At 38.7% G+C, this 17,838-nt stretch overlaps 1 protein-coding gene across 1 annotated transcript; it reads left to right on the top strand.

Annotated features, from left to right (window-relative positions):
- Positions 1-291: 291 nt before the first annotated feature.
- On the top strand, positions 292-16,705 carry LOC114454861 (protocadherin-17-like). The gene is made up of 4 exons (XM_028435679.1): positions 292-3,091; positions 4,233-4,291; positions 4,427-4,596; positions 15,393-16,705. The coding sequence occupies exons 1-4, from the start codon at positions 623-625 to the stop codon at positions 15,968-15,970; spliced, it is 3,276 nt and encodes a 1,091-aa protein (XP_028291480.1). The 5' UTR covers positions 292-622; the 3' UTR covers positions 15,971-16,705.
- The last annotated feature ends 1,133 nt before the right edge of the window (positions 16,706-17,838 follow it).

Genomic DNA, 17,838 nt, shown 5'->3' with positions numbered 1-17,838 from the left:
CTGTACATCGTGCTTTTATTCCACTTTGCTTTGGGGCTGTGCGTGCTACAGCAGCGGTGCACAAATGCAACAGTGTGTCGCACAGTAGAGGGAAGTGAATGCTTTGGGAATGGCAACGTCGGGCGATGCTGCATTTTGAAACGGGCATGTCAGAGTCTGCTGTAGCCTAGGTGGAGATGTCGCATGGGGGCAATGCGCTTTTGCAAGCTACGATCTAACCTTCACCACAGAGATTCAAACGCTTTAACCTTGGATGCAGAAGGGTGGGTGGGGGGGGGATATTAATACTTTATAATCATCGATTATTCATTAAGTCTCCCCGCTGCGAGGCAAAGAAACAAAAGCATTTTTGCACACAAATATGCTGAATTTGAGATTTAATTCATACATCAGGTGCGGTCATCTTTGTTTACAGAAGGAGTTTATCACATCTGATTGGCTTGTAAATAACTGTAGAATACACATTTAATACCAATTTGGTGTCTAATCTGCTTGTTCACATGTCTGGGTTCCCATGGTTTGGGTTTAGTTTCATAGAATTGCTGTAATCAACAGGTTGAAAGTCAACGAGGTTTTTTTTCTTTCTTTTTTCTCTGCCTCCACTGCAAACCCACTTGAAGGGATGCGTCTCTCTGTGCCCATTTTCTTGCTGCTGTGGGTTAAAGCCCTAACATTAAAAAATCTCAATTATTCCGTCCCCGAGGAGCAGGGACCGGGAACTGTTATAGGCAATATAGCAAAAGATGCTGGATATGGGAACATGGAAAGAGGGAAAAAATCCAATTTTAGAGTGCTGGAAAATTCTGCACCACATCTGGTGGATGTTGACCCAGAGAGTGGACTTATCTTCACCAAACAAAGGATTGACAGGGAAACATTGTGCAGGCGCAACCCTAAGTGCCAGCTCTCCATGGAAGTGTTTGCCAACGACAAGGAGATATGCATGGTCAAGATTGATATACAAGATATTAATGACAACTCGCCCAGTTTTCCTTCAGATCATGTAAATATTGATATATCTGAAAATGCAGCTGCTGGGACACGCTTTCCTCTGACTATTGCACATGACTCTGATTCTGGAGAAAATGGGATTAAAACGTACCAGGTCACAAGAGATGATTACAATACATTTTCTTTGGATTTAAAAGTGAGGGGTGATGGGACTATATATCCAGAGCTGGTGGTTCAGAGACCTTTGGACAGAGAGGATCAAAGCCATCACACCCTTCTTCTGACAGCCATTGACGGAGGGGAGTATCCGAGATCAGGCTCCATGCAGATCAACGTCAGGGTGACTGATTCGAATGACAATAGCCCTGCTTTTGAAAAAAACTCCTATGTGTTAGAGATGCCAGAGAATTCGCCCCCTGGAAAAGTGCTCATAGACTTAAATGCCACTGACCAGGATGAGGGAAGCAACGGACAGGTGGTTTACTCCTTCACTGGATATGCTTCCGAGAGAATACAAGATCTGTTCTCCATTGACCCCAATACTGGAGTCATCAAGGTCCAGGGAGAGATAGACTATGAAGAGAATCCAATTATAGAGTTTGATGTTCAGGCCAAGGATATGGGTCCAAACCCGATACCGGGTCATTGTAAAATTACCGTCAAAGTGCTGGATAAAAACGACAACTCACCTGTAATAAGTTTTGTTTCTGTTCGACAAGGAGCTATCAGTGAAGCAGCACCTCCAGAATCTGTCATTGCGTTGGTCAGGGTGACAGATAAGGACGCCGGCCGTAACGGTCAGCTCCAGTGTCGTGTGCTGGGAAATGTACCTTTCAGGTTGCAGGAAAACAATGATAATTTTTACACGCTTTTAACAGATAGACCTTTGGACAGGGAAATGAAAGATGAATACAATGTAACAATTGTTGCTAGAGACAATGGGATTCCGTCTTTAAACTTCACCAGGTCCTTTACTGTGAAAATCCTGGATGAGAATGATAATCCACCACGCTTTACAAAGTCAGTTTATGTACTACAGGTGCCTGAGAACAACATCCCAGGGGAGTATCTGGGCTCCGTTTTGGCTCATGACCCAGATGTTGGTCGAAATGGAACAGTGTCGTACTCCATTCTCCCGTCTCATATAGGAGAGGTTTCAGTTTACACCTTTGTGTCTGTAAATCCCACCAATGGTGCCATATATGCCTCACGATCTTTCAACTATGAACAAACTAAATCATTTGAATTTAAAGTTCAAGCTAAAGATGGAGGTGCCCCTCACATGGAGAGCACTTCTATAGTGAGGGTCAATATTCTCGACGTCAATGACAATCTTCCAGTTATCATCTTACCCCTCCTCCAAAATGACACAGCTGAAATCCCAGTGCCTAGGAACGTTGGCATTGGCTACATTGTTGCTACAGTGAAAGCTGTGGACCATGACCATGGAGAGAGTGGCCATTTGACCTATGAGATCACAGAAGGAAATGACGAACACCTGTTTGAGATAGACCCGATGGGAGGAGAAGTCAGAACTGCCCATGCTCCGTGGGAAGAAGTCTCAGCAGTAGTTGAGCTGGTGGTGAAGGTAACTGACCATGGCAAGCCGCCCTTATCAGCTGTGGCTAAGCTGATCATTAGGGCGAACACAGAGACAGCATCAGGAGGGGGTTCCAGTGCAAGCGGGGAACAACAGCACTGGGATGTGTCCCTTCCCCTCATAGTTACCCTCTGCATTATCTCCGTCATGCTTTTAGCAGTCATGACCGCCATTGCTGTCAAGTCCAAGCATCAAGATAAGGAGACTGGGAATTATAACTGCCGCATGGCTGAGTACTCCAATCCTCCAGTGGGGAAAGGAAAAAAGAAAAGGATCAACAAAAGTGACATCATGCTGGTGCAAAGTGAGATGGAGGAAAGAGATTCCGCCAGCCGGATGAATGTGGTGAGCAGCCCCTCGCTCATCACCTCACCAATATGTTTCGACTACCAGAGTCCGCTACCACTGACACTGCCCAGGTCAGAGGTCATGTACCTGAAAACCACCCCAAACAGCCTGACAGTCCCCAGGGCCGGGTGCCACTCCAGCTTTGGTGGGCTTAGCACAGATACTCCAGCAAATCGAATGTCAGTTATCCAGGTAAGTAAGATGCTGAACTGTCTGCTTCATCTTTCACTCTTTCTTATCTGCACACACTTAGCCATACATATCTGACGAAAGAAGAAGGAAAAAAAACTGAGTGCAGACATCATTATCTGCTCTTTTTCTGGTATATGCAACCTGCTGTTGAGCCACACTCATGCACTTTTTAAATCAAAACTACTATTTAATTGAAACTAGTTCTTCTTTTTGTAAATCTTTTGGAATTTTTTTACAGTGTTCTCCCAACAACCAGAAAGTCTTCATAGTTAGAAAAACAAACAATTTCAATCCCCAACTAGGCGTTTGTGACCCTGCCTGCTTCACTGCTTTAGACTGAAAACAAAACCTTGCATGAAATGTAGGATTGGACAGGTGTTTGAGCAGCTTGTCCGATCACATTACCAAACCAGTGTGCAGCAGACAGCTAGATGCACACAGCATAACCTCACAATCACATTTTTTCACTACCCCGCAAAGTTGGGCCAAAATCACCCAACCAAATCCAAAGTTGGCACAATAATGCAATAATACGGTCCAGCCTTGCCTTGTGTCAATGGCAGTGTTGCATATCTGAGCCAGCTAACATGCTAATTTGACAGCATGAGCGTGTAGTGGAGTTTAGCACAGCAACATTATTTGTTGTAAATGATGTAAATATCTAGGACAGCCTCGCAGACAGCCTCATTTGGAGATGATAACACAGATGACAAGGCCTGGCACTGTCACCAGCCACTAGGGTATGTGGGTGTGATCAACACAAACACATTATCCTCAAGATAGGAAGAGAGGATGCTGATGACAGTGGCTAATGCTTAGCTCTTTGTCTTGCCAGGGACTACTTTAGAGATTTGTTCATATCATGCCTTTTTGACTGCCAGGCTTTCTGTGTATCTAAATTAGAAATTCTCAATACGATATAATGGACTGGCACCCTGTCCATGGTGTGCACCTAGGGCCCTTTGAGTGCTGGAGATAGGCACCAGTAGACCCCCTCCCAATCCTGATCATGAATGAATACTCCAAATTACTGTTGAAAATTCAATACCAGATTAGATCATTTCTTTGCCTTTTTGAATATCGCATTGCTCTAAATTTCTAACACGGCTAATGCAAAGTATAATTTCCTTTTCTTTTCTAGACTGAAAATTTCCCTTCTGAGCCCAATTATGCTGGCAGCAGGCAGCCATTTGTTCAAAGGTAAGAGAACATGCCATTACAAAGGATCTTGACCAACTATCATTTGCACAATGACTATAGCCATCAAAAAAGTGCTCGCACACCAGTAATGGTCTTTTATGTTTTTTTTCCCCTCCTTTTTTGACTCTCCCGCAGTTCAACATTTAAGGATGCAGAACGAGCAAGCCTTCGAGACAGTGGCCATGGTGATAGTGACCAGGCTGATAGTGACCAGGATACTAATAAAGGCTCACAGTGCGACACGTCTGCCAGGGAGGCCCTCAAGATGAAAGGAGCAGCAGTTAATGGCCAGTCGTTTGAACAGGGTGAGTGAACATCTTGAAACTGACTCTTGTAACGAACCTTGTTTGTAGTTTATGCATAGCGCATGCTGCTTCTTTGTAGTTTGATGGAGCACCAATGGTTTCCAGGTAAGCACCTTCGCGATTAACTTCGACCATTTTGTTTTTCTGTTGTACCCCCTTTGAAGAGTGAAACATTTTCAACAAAATGGGTAAAAAAAATGAAAACTTTATTGAAAAAGGTAAAACTTGTGATTATTAATATTTTGTTTTTCAAAACATGAAAAAAACACAAGATGAGCAATCACATAAAGCCATTTTTTTCCACCACACTTCCACTATTTGACAACCTGCAGCAAGTTGTGTTATTCTATTCCAGTGTGCATTAGAGAAAAGCAATTTCAGATATGGCATTATAGCCAGTTGGATATTTTCAAGGATAAAAGTGTCCATTGGCTAGAGGTAGACCTCCTAAACAACTTCCGTCTGATTTAGTCATCAAATAGACTCATATGCATTGCAAAGTGTACCACTGCCTGCAACTCTTTTGATCGTGTCAGCATTTGAACACATAACCAGCGCATGCATGTTTTGAAGAACACAACCGAGACAGGAAAGCGTGACAGACACTTGCAGAGCAAAAGTGACAGATATTTCTGGTGCAACACGACAGAGTGTTTCCACCTTTTGCTTGGAACGATGTTCACGGTTATTATTGGTTCTGCTGTGGTTACAGTACTTTGCAAAAAAAAAAAAAAATGATAAAAAAAAAAATTTTTTTTTAAAAAAAATCAGACTTTACTAAACTGAAAACAGAAATGGTACATTGCAAATTTGACACAATCCATTCTGCCAGCAGATTATTCATAGATGCCTGTCAATCTGTTACAACCAGGACAACCTCAAATGGTATGATACATTTAGCAATTGTGGTCGTAAACTGAAAACACGAAAGCAACTCTCTCTGGAAAGATAAAAGATAATAGAGGACTTGAGTGAAGTAGTGAGGTTTTTCATTTCCTTGTCTGTGCCCTTGGCAGAGAATGGCTGTGGTCATCATGTCTCTATGCAGCATTTTCTACACCATTTGCATTGCTGTGAACTGTTTGTTTGTGGCATGCTCGGGGGGGCACGAACGGGAACACTCTTATGGCTACATGAGGGATGTGTGAACCTCCTTCTCTCCCTTGAATCTCACGCATAAATGTGAGACTGTGTATTTTTACGTGTGTGCATATGTGTGTGTTATAGCTGGAAGGAATTATGTCAGACTGAACTTGACTCTGTGGGAGGTGTAAATTCAATCAGCTTTTGTTGCACACTTTAGAATGATTCAATCTATGTTATGAGGCCAATCACATGGAGAGATATTATAAATGTGTTTTATAAGTGCAAGGCTGAATATTTACTTCTGGTGCTTAGCTGACAAAAAAAAAAAAAAAAATGTTTCATTTAAAAACCTGAAATTGTAAGATAAGAATAAATGCAGTGAAGTGAAGCATTGCTTTTAATGCCAATGAGTTCTTCTAATGCATTTCCTGTCTGCTGTTGACATATATAAGGAAAAATAGTTTTGATTAAATTCAGTTTTCTTCTTGTGGGGTTGGTCAGTTGAATAATAAATTGATGTCACCGTCTGCTAACCAGTGACGGAAGGAACACCTACATTATGTATTGTGGCTTAGACTAGATCACATAAAAACATCAACTCCAACCCACTCACTCCTTCTCTCTCTCTCTCTCACACACACACACACACACACGCACACACACACACACACACACACACACACACACACACACACACACACACACACACACACACACACACACACACACACACATATGCAAACAAACAAACACAGGTACATTTACTCTGCTGCAAAGCCACCGTTTTACTGATTTGGACAAGATAACGCTATTAAACAAAATGGAGACGCCACCAAATTTTTTGCTCCAACTGCTCCAACACATAAGCTTGCGGGTTAAGTAGTATTGCTTTTATATCTTTACCTTTACCATCCCTCATCTCTAGGCTGCTTTGATACAGGTAATATATGCACCTGTGCAGCCTCCACTATCATGCACTCTGAATATTTATTCACTTTCACAGACACCAGATGCACAGTGACTATGTTGCTAGGCCTTTTTTTTAATTCTATTTATGATGGAGAGGCGGTTTCTTGCTCCCTCTCTTTTTTTTTTTTTTTTTTTTTGAGAGCACGCTTTTGTTCCATTCCACCGTTGCACATAAGATCACAGCTATTTGTCCTTTTGTGATATTCCTGTGATGTGACACAGTGAGTATGACTGGAAATTGGAGCCACTGTATAAGGCCTGTAATTTTAAAGCTGGTTTTCATGAAAAAAAATAATACATGTTTTTAGCCAATAAATGGAAGTCAGAGGAATACATCTGCAGAAGCAAAGAAAACAGGAAACAGAATTATTTTTAAGCATTGTTTTATTTATTTTTTTTCCCACTATTTAACACTAAAATTTCGATTTCTTACTAACATTGTAATGTGCATTTTGCTATATACTTTATATATATATATATATTTCCCCGTTCTTAGTAGTCTTTAACAGTCGCGGCATCAGCCAGACTCCTGTACACACTGTGTGTACAATTTTTTTGAAGGTGTGGGAAAAACATTTTTTTAAAGGTTTTTTTTTTTTTTTTTTTTTTTTTTCGGGGGCATGGGATACTGGTTTGTAATAGACTAAACATGATGAGTCCATTTATTTTTTAAGCCAATTAATTTAAGCCTAACATAAAGGTCATTTACTGTACGTCATTTGGTTGATTTCACGTGACGTCACATTGCTTCATCGCGAGAACGCAAAATTCAGATGGAGGGCAGGAAGTGAAGTAGCTTGAGAATCTGAAATAATCATAATGCCCATGTTTAGCTGCTCCAATCGTACTAACCGAGAAAAGGAAAAGATATTTTATAGAGTGCCGAAGGTTGTGGTTCACAAAGGTCAGAAATGTAAAAATCTCACAGAACAAAGCTGTAAAAAGTAGATTTTAAACCTACGTCTGCGGTCGGGAGGAGCAGAGTCTGTTGATGCACGTGTCTGTAGCGAACACTTTGGCAGAGGTATGTTAGCGAGCTAACTTTGTTTTGTGTTTATATAGCATTAGGTTGTTGCTAAATGCTCATTTACTAAGTAATGATAAATCTAATATGTTGTTGGTGATATCAACAGCCTCGATGGTCAGCATATTTTTAGATTCTGTTGAAAACACACTCATCTTAATGAGATACGGGTCACGCCCAACATATTTGTGAATTAATTATTTGTATTTTTGTCTTGAAACTGGATCTAAATTAGTACAGTACGGACTCTCTGTAATTGTTTCAAATTAGTAGGAACATTATTAGCCAGTTTTTATTTTTATTATTATTATAAAGTGTGTTTTTACCATGTGTCTCTGCCTGGTGCGCCCTCACCATAACGTTTTGCTGGGCTGTATTCATCTGTGTTTCTGTACGCTGTTACCATCCTCTGCTATAAAGCCTAACTGATCGTCATTTTTTTGCACATCTGGTGGGCCGGGGGGAGATATCGGGGGATCTGTGCGTACTCTGAAATTGAATCCTGGCGGTGCCACTGGTCTTTAAAAAGCTTGTCGTGTCATAACATTATTTTTTTCTCTGGTTTAGCTCAGTTAGTACATTAATCATTAGCACTATATGACCCCTAAATGAATGGCTGTTAACACACAGGGTGCATTAACATTAAGTGGTTGTTTATGTGTATCCTAACATCCTCCACTGAGACTGCATACTGTGTAATATTACTAATAGTATTTCCTGTTAGGTATTGTGATGCCAATGTTAATTTATACAGTAATTGAATAGAAAATATTTAATGTTGAATGTTTTACAATGCCCTAGTTTCTATAACCACTTAAAATATGTGCCACTGATTTATGCTAAACAGGACCGTATGTGTCATCTTGTCAAGAACTAATTCATATGTAAACATGGAAGCATGCTACTTCTGATTACCTCTGCATGTCTCCCTGTAGCTCAGTTGCAAAACATAACACACACACGCACACACACACACACACTCACACACATTCACACCTGACTTTTTTGTTGCCATAGCTTTTAAAGAACACACAAACCTTTGCATCAGCCTCCATTGCTAGTTTTTCCGCCACGGTGATGGGTAGCATGGAAATTATTTGTGCATCTCCCTGCTCCTTTTGGCTTGCGTTCATTGTTCTGGCCTCTTGTATTCATGCATAAAGAATATTTTTCTCTGAGGTGCAACAAGAAATATGAAGAAGCACACATACTTAGGGCACAGAGCTGTAATCTGGAGTAGTGATGCATCAAACTGAAGCAATAACAACATGCAGGTCCATGTTGAGCTTTTGTCAAATCAAAAGCATCCTTTGGAATTGCCAAGAAAATAGTACTTGGTGTGCTGTCGAGACAAAATGTCACAAAATTACAATGAATGTTGAGAATGTGTTGTACAATATTATTGTGAGTTTTAGGATTTCTCTCTTTTCTTCAGCCCTTACATTTTCTCATTGACATGACAGAAGAATTATAACTATTTTTGTTAGTTTGGTTACCAACCAGTTACTACCTGGAAACGTTGATGCAGGAACGTTCACAAAAGGGTTAAACACCTGGTCAACAAGATATCAATTTGAAAACTGGTCCAAGCAGTGCCTGCACCTGAAAGGTTGCGAGTACAATCACAGTGTTTGAAATGCCATACTCCATACTATGCTCTACAAACTCAATGAGTATATACCGTCTATTATGTAATATAATTACGGTTAGGATGGTTAGAATGATGATCGTTCCCACTGAAGTATACTTCCAAGTTTCCCAAGATGTATTTCGAACTACACAACTGCAAAAACCTGAAACACAATGAAGCTAAATATCTCTGTTGACTCGCCACCTTTGAAAGCTCTGAAAACATTTAAGCAAGAAAAAGACTAAGAAGAATATCAATATGTGGTCATTTGATCCATTAAAACTTACGGATCACATTTCATGCCAACATTACTGAGATTTTCAGAGACTCGTAATTGTTCTACTGACAAAACTTCCGTCAACTTCAAAACAAGAGCCCTATTTACAAAATTGGTAAAAACTAATGGACGACAAGAAGAGATGCTTTTGTTTTGAAAAGGGGATGTTTGAGTTTACCTCATACTGACATCGATTATGAGCATGCCCACTACTGGAAAATTAATTTTTGCTAGTTTTGCTATGAGTTTTTCTCCTTCCGTCGTGCTGAGATTGAAAATTAAATTTCAAAGTTATTTTAAAGTTTTATTTTTCATTTTTATTCAAAGTTATTAATTTCAAATGCTATTTGACGAGTGCTGAATGGCTCTTTTTCTTGGGGAAAAATAGGAATAGGAATAGTTTATTAAATTAAACATTAAATATAAATAAATAGAAATTAAACTGTACAGTTGGCATTTTATATATGTATAGTTATATTTATATTGTTTTTAATAGATGTGGCTTGCATAATATATATTGTTTGTATTGTTTGTATATCTGGAGCTGTAACAAAAATAATTTCCCCCTGGGATTGTTAAAGTATTTCTGATTCTGATTCTCCAAAAAAACATGATTATCGTAAAACTCAACACAAAAAGGAATAATCCATTTTCCAAAAAAACAGGATTATAATATACATTGCAATAAATAACAGTTAACATAATGTAACTTTACAATAATAAGCTGTTGTGTTCATATAAATCTGATCATGACAATCATATTTTTTTTTCTTTTATCACTGGTTGATTTTTTTAAAATCAGTACAGCAATCTCTGCGCATGGCTAATCCAGCACGGGTACATCTCAGTACGTAGCAGTCACGTACTGAGATTGTAAGAGAATCTCAGTACGGAGGTAAACTCTGACCGTGACACCGGTCCCTTGCATTAACTGTAGGACTGGACCCTTCATGGTGGTCCTTGCCTTTCACCCGTAATAATCTGGAATCAAGCACCTTGTGACAGTAGGAAACTAAGCAGGTTTCAGATCTTACACCTTGAGTAAGGTGCGATAACTCCTCGGCACAACTAACAAGATGAGTGCGTAGAAACGTTGAACAGATGGGAGGATAATGTAAAACAGCCTTGATGTAAAGTCAACAACCCCTTTTAATGTTGTCTGGTACTGCATAATTATCAGTTTCATTGTATCCCACAGCTCCAAGTGGCTATGTGGGAGTGTTGGTGTAGGTGTTCGTAGACTTGAGCAGCAATAAGTGATAGTCGTGGCATGTACTTTGCAAATGAGCTCGCTTTGCATGTGTGGTGCTGCTTTTCACACCTCTTGGGAGTTGTGGCACGGAGAAAGGAAATTTTTTTTCAGTCTTTTGAACTTACTTCCTAAGTTAGTATTTCCTCCAGATAACTAGTTCAGCCTGCTGTATGTGGAAGATACTGTTTTCTTTGAATAGGAGAATTTTCCACACCTGTTTTGGAGCAGCTCTGACAAGTGAAGCCTCCTTTTCTTTCCCTCATACCCATCAGAGCCAGGCTTGAAAAAAGTGATCAAGGAACATTTCACCAGCTACCGGTTTACCTTTTTTTTCTCTTCTTGTTTTGTTATTGTCTTATTTATAGACCAACAAGCTGAATGGAATAAGTTTGTAATTGAATAAGAGATGAGATGACAAATGTTAACAAGGTGTAAGGACTTTCAAATTTCCTTTCAGACTATTTTGCTCGTGTTATTGATTTTCTGTGGGAGTGAATGAAAAAGAGATGTTGCAGACTTTTTGGGTGACATGATTTATTCATCTATACCAGGAAACATAATGAAAAATAGCCAAATAGAAAACGGAACAATTAATCTGTTTCTCATTGTTTTAATGACTTTGCATTTATTGAATGGTTGTTAGAAACCTTTTGGCAACTACATCAAAAAGAACATTTGTTCAAGTTGAATCAGTCAGCAGAACAACGGGACGGGTTTGCTTGAGAAAAAATAGATCCACAGATGAAATTGCTGTTTCTGTTTCATGTATAACAAATGAGGAAAAACTATTATTTACCGCTAATTTATGAGGACATGTTTGACATTTTGCATCACGCCTCCACATGCAAAACTCATCAATGCATCATTGTCAAATTATGTTTGATAGCACTGTGTAATGGTCCCGAGTTTGGGGGGGGGGGGGGGGTGTGGGGGTGGGAATGACACCTTCTACATTATAACCACATGGAAAATGGCTTCTTTTCTCCTGGTGCCCTGTATGTGTTCTTTTAATGCTCTGGGGTTAGAAGTGGTTTGAAATTGAAAAGATGGAGTGACAGCACAAAGACAACAAAAGCCTCGTCCATTTCACCTCTTTGTATTGTTGACACTAATAAGCATGGTGCATGTTGTTGTACAGTTACAACCTACTGAGCAGGAAAGACGATCCTATGAAGAACATAATAATGTAAAGCGGGTTCAATCTGCATTTATTAGCATCAAAAGACATAAACGTTTTAAATCTTTATGACTTTGGCTGGCAGGAGAAAATAATAAGCCATGATAATAATTAATAAGCCATGAATTCTTGTGTAAATCAGTGGTTCCCAACAAGGGGTACGTGTACCCTAGGGGTAATTGCAGGGGCTACATGGAAACATTTATGAATTTATTTCCAACAGAATGAATAATTTTATAAGCCTATTTGAAACACTGTACATGCTCGGCAGGCTGCTTTTCAAACAATATAGTGGCCTTCAAAATCTTGATTAACATAATAGAGATTATTCAACTTATTTTCAAACAATTAAAGAAAATATATTCTCTGATATACAATATTTATGTATGCATTACTTAGTTTTAAATATTTGCACTTCTGAAAACAATTGATATTTTATGCAGGATAAACCGTGCATGTTGATATGAATACGCTGTTGTTGTTCAAGCTGTAGAAGAGAGTTCAGAGGTCAACATGTAATTAACATGAATAAAACTAGGGGGTAATTCAGTTGTAATTATGTCACATGATGGCAGTCATTTTTAATCACAAATTACTGAAAGAATTCAAACATTTTCCAAAATCTGTATATTTTCCTGAAGTTACTCCCCAAAATTTCCCAAATTGAATTCAAATTGGTCACAAATTGAAGGACATTCAAGGGAATGACTTTCCCCACTCCTTCCATTGTCCCACCCTAACTCCCTCTCCCCTGTTCCTTTCCCCTTCACCAAGATGTAACACTGCCCTCTCTTTTTATATTTTCCCTCTATTAAAGTTTGTCTTACCCTTGTTTAAGGAGAGCTGGTTATGATCACAGATATGCAATACAATACATGTGTTTATTTCATTGCAATAATAAAACATGCAATAAAACAACAAAAACAGCGACTGATATCTGTCACTAATTGAAAACTGGCAAATTAATGTTGAAATAACTTATTTTTGACCAACTATAATCTGCATCCCACTTAAGATCAAACTGCTGCGTATTTGGCCCCTGAGTTAAAATGACTTTGAAACCCCTGCTGTAGTATGTGTGACTAAATACGAGGATGCCAGTCCAGCACGGGGCACACACACAAACATTACCATTCACGCCTCCAGTTAACCTAACATACATGTTTAATGAATGAATGTGGGAGAAAACAGTAGTAGAGAAAGCCCAAATAAGTACGGGGATGCTAATTTATCATAGAAAAGAAGGGTCACTCATTATACAGTTTTTCTTGTTGCATCTGATACATGATACTTGTTATGTTAATGTGCAGCTCTTTTTGCTGGGCTCTGACTATGTTTAACTTCTTCACAAAATAAACTGATAAATCCATTATTTTCCATTCAAAAATTGTACGTTTCCTGAAATGACAATTTTGCGATGAGTTTGCAGGAAATGTGCTATTTTAAATTTAGATATGGGGAATGGTGCCCTGCATTTCAAAATATGTGTTACTGATGAAATGCAAAAATCGTCTCCTACTAAATTCCTTTTAATCGTGTATAAAATTGTAAATTATTGTGTTGTCAGCGTGACATTTGAACATTTACAATAAATACCTGTGAAATCAAAAAATAAATACTTTCACTTATAAATACAATTATATGATAAGCCAGAAGAGCCTATAAAGAACTGTAAAATGACTAGTTAATCTCAGACTTGGTTCTTGATCCATTGTGCACAAACTGTTGATTATAAAAATGTAAAAATATAAATGAAAAAGAGAAAGAAAAAAAAAATGTCACTTCCTCTGCACCAGATGATATATTCCAGGAAACACCTACACAGGTTGTTGAGAGCTGCAGTGCAAAAAAGGACAAATCACATGTTTGTTACAGTCAGCTGGAAAATCATGATGAAAAGACTAATGTTTGTATATGATGACACTCTTTCTGTCCTGTCCAGGGTGTACTTTACTCTTTTTTTTTTTTTAGGCATTTACTCATTTTAGCAGAAAAATCACAAAATAATAAGAACCTTACAGCAGGTGTGCAATATTCTGCAGTGAATGTATTCATATACTGTATGGTTATAAAACATACTGTTTTCAGCCTTAACTCTGCCCTTGAATACATCAGACTGTATATATTATGGTAAAGAAATACCGCTGTGAAAAAAATATGACAATGTGCATTGGTTGAGGCAGATATAGTTAATGAAAAATTCAAATCGATTAAACGGCAACAACTTGCAGTGAAATGATATTACTGGTAGAATGTAAATGGGAACTTTGCACGGCGTCGTATTTTAACTAGCTCCTGTTAAGTTTTACAATAGATTTTAAGATTGTACTGTATATTTTTAATGGGTTGGCAATGGCACCCTCTTATCTTTCTGATATTTGAATCATGCACAATCCTTCTCGTTCACTGAGGTCTATCTGATGACCAGCTGCTTCTGGTTGTTCCAAGGTCTATTCTGAAATCTAGGGTAGATCGGGCCTATTCTGTAGTTGCTCCTAGACTTTGGAACAGCCTACCCCTCCATAAAAGGATCTCTCCTATAGTTGATACTGTTTAAACTTGTTTAAAAACCTATTTATATGCTGTGGCTTTTTAAACCGGACTGAGAACTGGCAGCTGACCTGCCACTGTCCGAATTGATCTCTTTTCCATTTATTTATATCTTGCACTTTTATACTGATGAACGTTTTATACCAATGCACTTTAATTCGGATGAACTTTTTATTTTTCATGAACTTTTACCGTACCTAATGCTGTTTTTATACTAACTGTTTCTGTTTTGGCTGTAGTGTAGTTGAATGTGGTTGGGAGGAGCATGAGTAATTTCATTGTACTTTGTGCAATGATGATACAATGATTCTATTCTATTCTATCAATAAAAATATGTTTACATATGTATATAATTTTAATATTAGCATTTGGCACCTTATCATTCATTTGCACCTTTTTATTCAGTTTACCTTACGACCTTATTTTCTGCATGTGTATAATTATTATTATTATTATTATTATTATTATTATTATTATTATTATTATTATTATTATTATTATTATTATTATTATTATTAATGCTGTTTTTTTTCCATATGCTGCTCAATGATTCTGATTCAGATTATTGGTTCTACAATTGTTTTTATTTATTTTTATCTCTTTTTATTTACGTGTGTAAATGTTATAACCTCTGTACAGCACTTTGGTCAATGTCTGTTGTTTTGAAATGTGCTCTATATTGACGTGACTTTATTGTTTTCAAATAGAACTTAAATTCATGTCTCTTGGAATTGTCATTCTTTTAATAATGATTTACACCTTCTCTAGTTTGTTTGTACGTTCCCCGGCCGGGTCCGATAACAAATGTGCATTTTTCCCTTGTTTTTGCAGAGCAAGACAAATCAGCCCACTGCACAGATGAATGCCGTGCACTGGGACATTCTGACAGATGCTGGATGCCAAAGTTACGGGTAGGAAGCCAAGCAGACAGCGCCGATAATCGCACCAACCTTTTCATCCCTGTGGGAATGGATGCCATGGTAGAGACAGAGATTTATGGCACCACTAGTTGCAGCAGCAGAAAAACCCTCAGCACATTTGGAAAAGAACAACGGGACACTACAATCCTTGTGGCCAATGTCAAACCTTACATAAAATCGCAGCGTGCACTGAGCCCACCGCTTCAGGAGAGTCCCTCTGCATCCAGTAGTCCCACCAAGAGTAGTGTGCCTCTGGACTTGGCCAACCAGAAGTCTAAAGAAGAGCAGGGCAGGGGCTCAGACAGCAGTGCCTACGGCCCTCCAGATGGCCAGTGTTCCCCACTGCACACTGAAATGGAGGAGGCGTCTTACCTGACCTGCGTACTCAGGCCTAAGTCCCTGTCAAGCAGTCTCATTCGCAGCTCTGTCATCAGCCAGGAGTGTGGGGGGTCCGACTGTGCACTCGACCCACGGGACTCAGGCAACTGACAGGTCAGATGTTACAGCTCACGCTCATCTGCCAGGAGTGTGATGATGATGATGATGATGATGATGATAATATCGATATCACAGGTTATTTGACCAAGAGGCGATTTATTTTAGCCCACAGAAGTGTGAGACACGCATTGTATAACCAAAAACCATCTGCTTTCTATGTTTCTTTGAGTTTGTGACTTGTTGTGTTTCAGTGGAATATGTGTCCTTGACTGCTGTGAGGGGGTTTTTCCCAGGGGTTGGGGGGTATCAGTCCTTATCTGACTTCAAGTGTTTCCATGGTGTACTGTACTCGTCAATTTAGATGTCTGTATTTTACACATTTCAAACTCCAATTCTGTGAGGCTGTTGAACAAAATTGCTACTGTTAAGCTATTGAGTCCTGTCTGCTTTTGTAAAGTGAAGCTCTCTGTCTCCGTTTAGTGTTTAAGGAACATCTCTTTGATTATCACAGACAGCTGAAATACATATCAGTGACGTTACATTCAAAAGTGAAGTGTCTTATGAACTGTTAATGGCGGGGGACACGTGGAATGTCCCCCTTTTCATGAAACCATTTCAGGTTCCTATGGAAGAAAAAAAAAAACAAAAAACAGCAACATTTTTTTAAGAATGTATTTGTAATTTTATCGTTGTCTCTCCGCAGTTTATGTGAAAATAAGCTGAGCTTACACGTGAATGTGGGCTACTGTACTTGTTGTGTATTTTATTAAATTTGTATACACCGTGTGCATGGAAGGCAATTATTTTTTACCAACAACTTCCAGAAGTGTTCTATGTGAGAGAAGTGCATTCATGTGTACAAGGTGCTTAATGTGTGTTATTGACAGATAGCACTAGTGACTCTGCAGATGTGCCAACTTTAGCTCTTTACTGTGTACCAACCAGCACATGTCATTTAGGACTAGCTCGGCTGTTAGAAACATCTAAAGAAAACCCCCAATGAACGTTTTCCTCAATCGTTTATATTTAATAAAAGTGAAATAAAAACAGGCACTATTTATTAGTGCACCCAAAAGAAGATGACTTGACTTCCTCTACTCACTGCTCGTAATAAAAGTATGCATCATCCTGTTGAGATGGAGACCTCGAAAAGGATATTTTCAAGTTCGAAGCCTTTGGTGCTGCTGTCAGTGAATGTCTGCAAGTGATTAGATGTTTGTATAAATATGAATGTCATGAGTCTTTAATCCAGCTAGCATCAAAAATGTAACATCTGCAACTAGGATACAAGTCTTTAGCAGGACGTTAGCATTGAATACTTTGATTAGATTAAATGAAACTTTAATGATCCCTGTGGGGGATCATTAAAGGGGGATCGAACATAAGCGCAATAAAGGTTAGAAAAAGCACATATGGCTGAAAAAAAAAATCATCAAAGTCACAAAAAAAAACTTCCTCATCCAAGAGCTTATTTGAAACATCGCTAATTTTAGTTCATTTTTGAGCGTGCATAACGTCAATCCATTCCAGTCTTCATTAGACTGCATGATAATGTGTAAATTACCGTATGCATTTTGCACAATTTTCAATTCAGCCAAATGTAGAAAGCGTTGATGTTATGAAAGATCCCCAGTTTCTACAGAAATATTTCATACTATCCCAAATAATTGCAAACTTCCTTCCATCCATTAAAAAAAGAAGAAGTACAAACTGGTTTGAAATCATGGCGGTGGCATATTTCCTTCCTCTGCATCGACATTAATGTAGCTAAAACCTGAAAATTATTTGTTTAAAAATAACTGAAACATTTCTGTTGCATCTGCCTGTCTATAAACAGCGATTAAGCAGAAACATCAGTGTATGTTTACCGAGCTGGATGACTAAACTTGGAAACTCAAGGAGTACAGCGTTGTTTTTCT

Source organism: Gouania willdenowi, chromosome 21 (genome assembly GCF_900634775.1).
Source record: "Gouania willdenowi chromosome 21, fGouWil2.1, whole genome shotgun sequence".
NCBI classification, from domain to species: domain Eukaryota; kingdom Metazoa; phylum Chordata; class Actinopteri; order Blenniiformes; family Gobiesocidae; genus Gouania; species Gouania willdenowi.
This window is presented reverse-complemented; position numbering and strand designations above follow the sequence as displayed.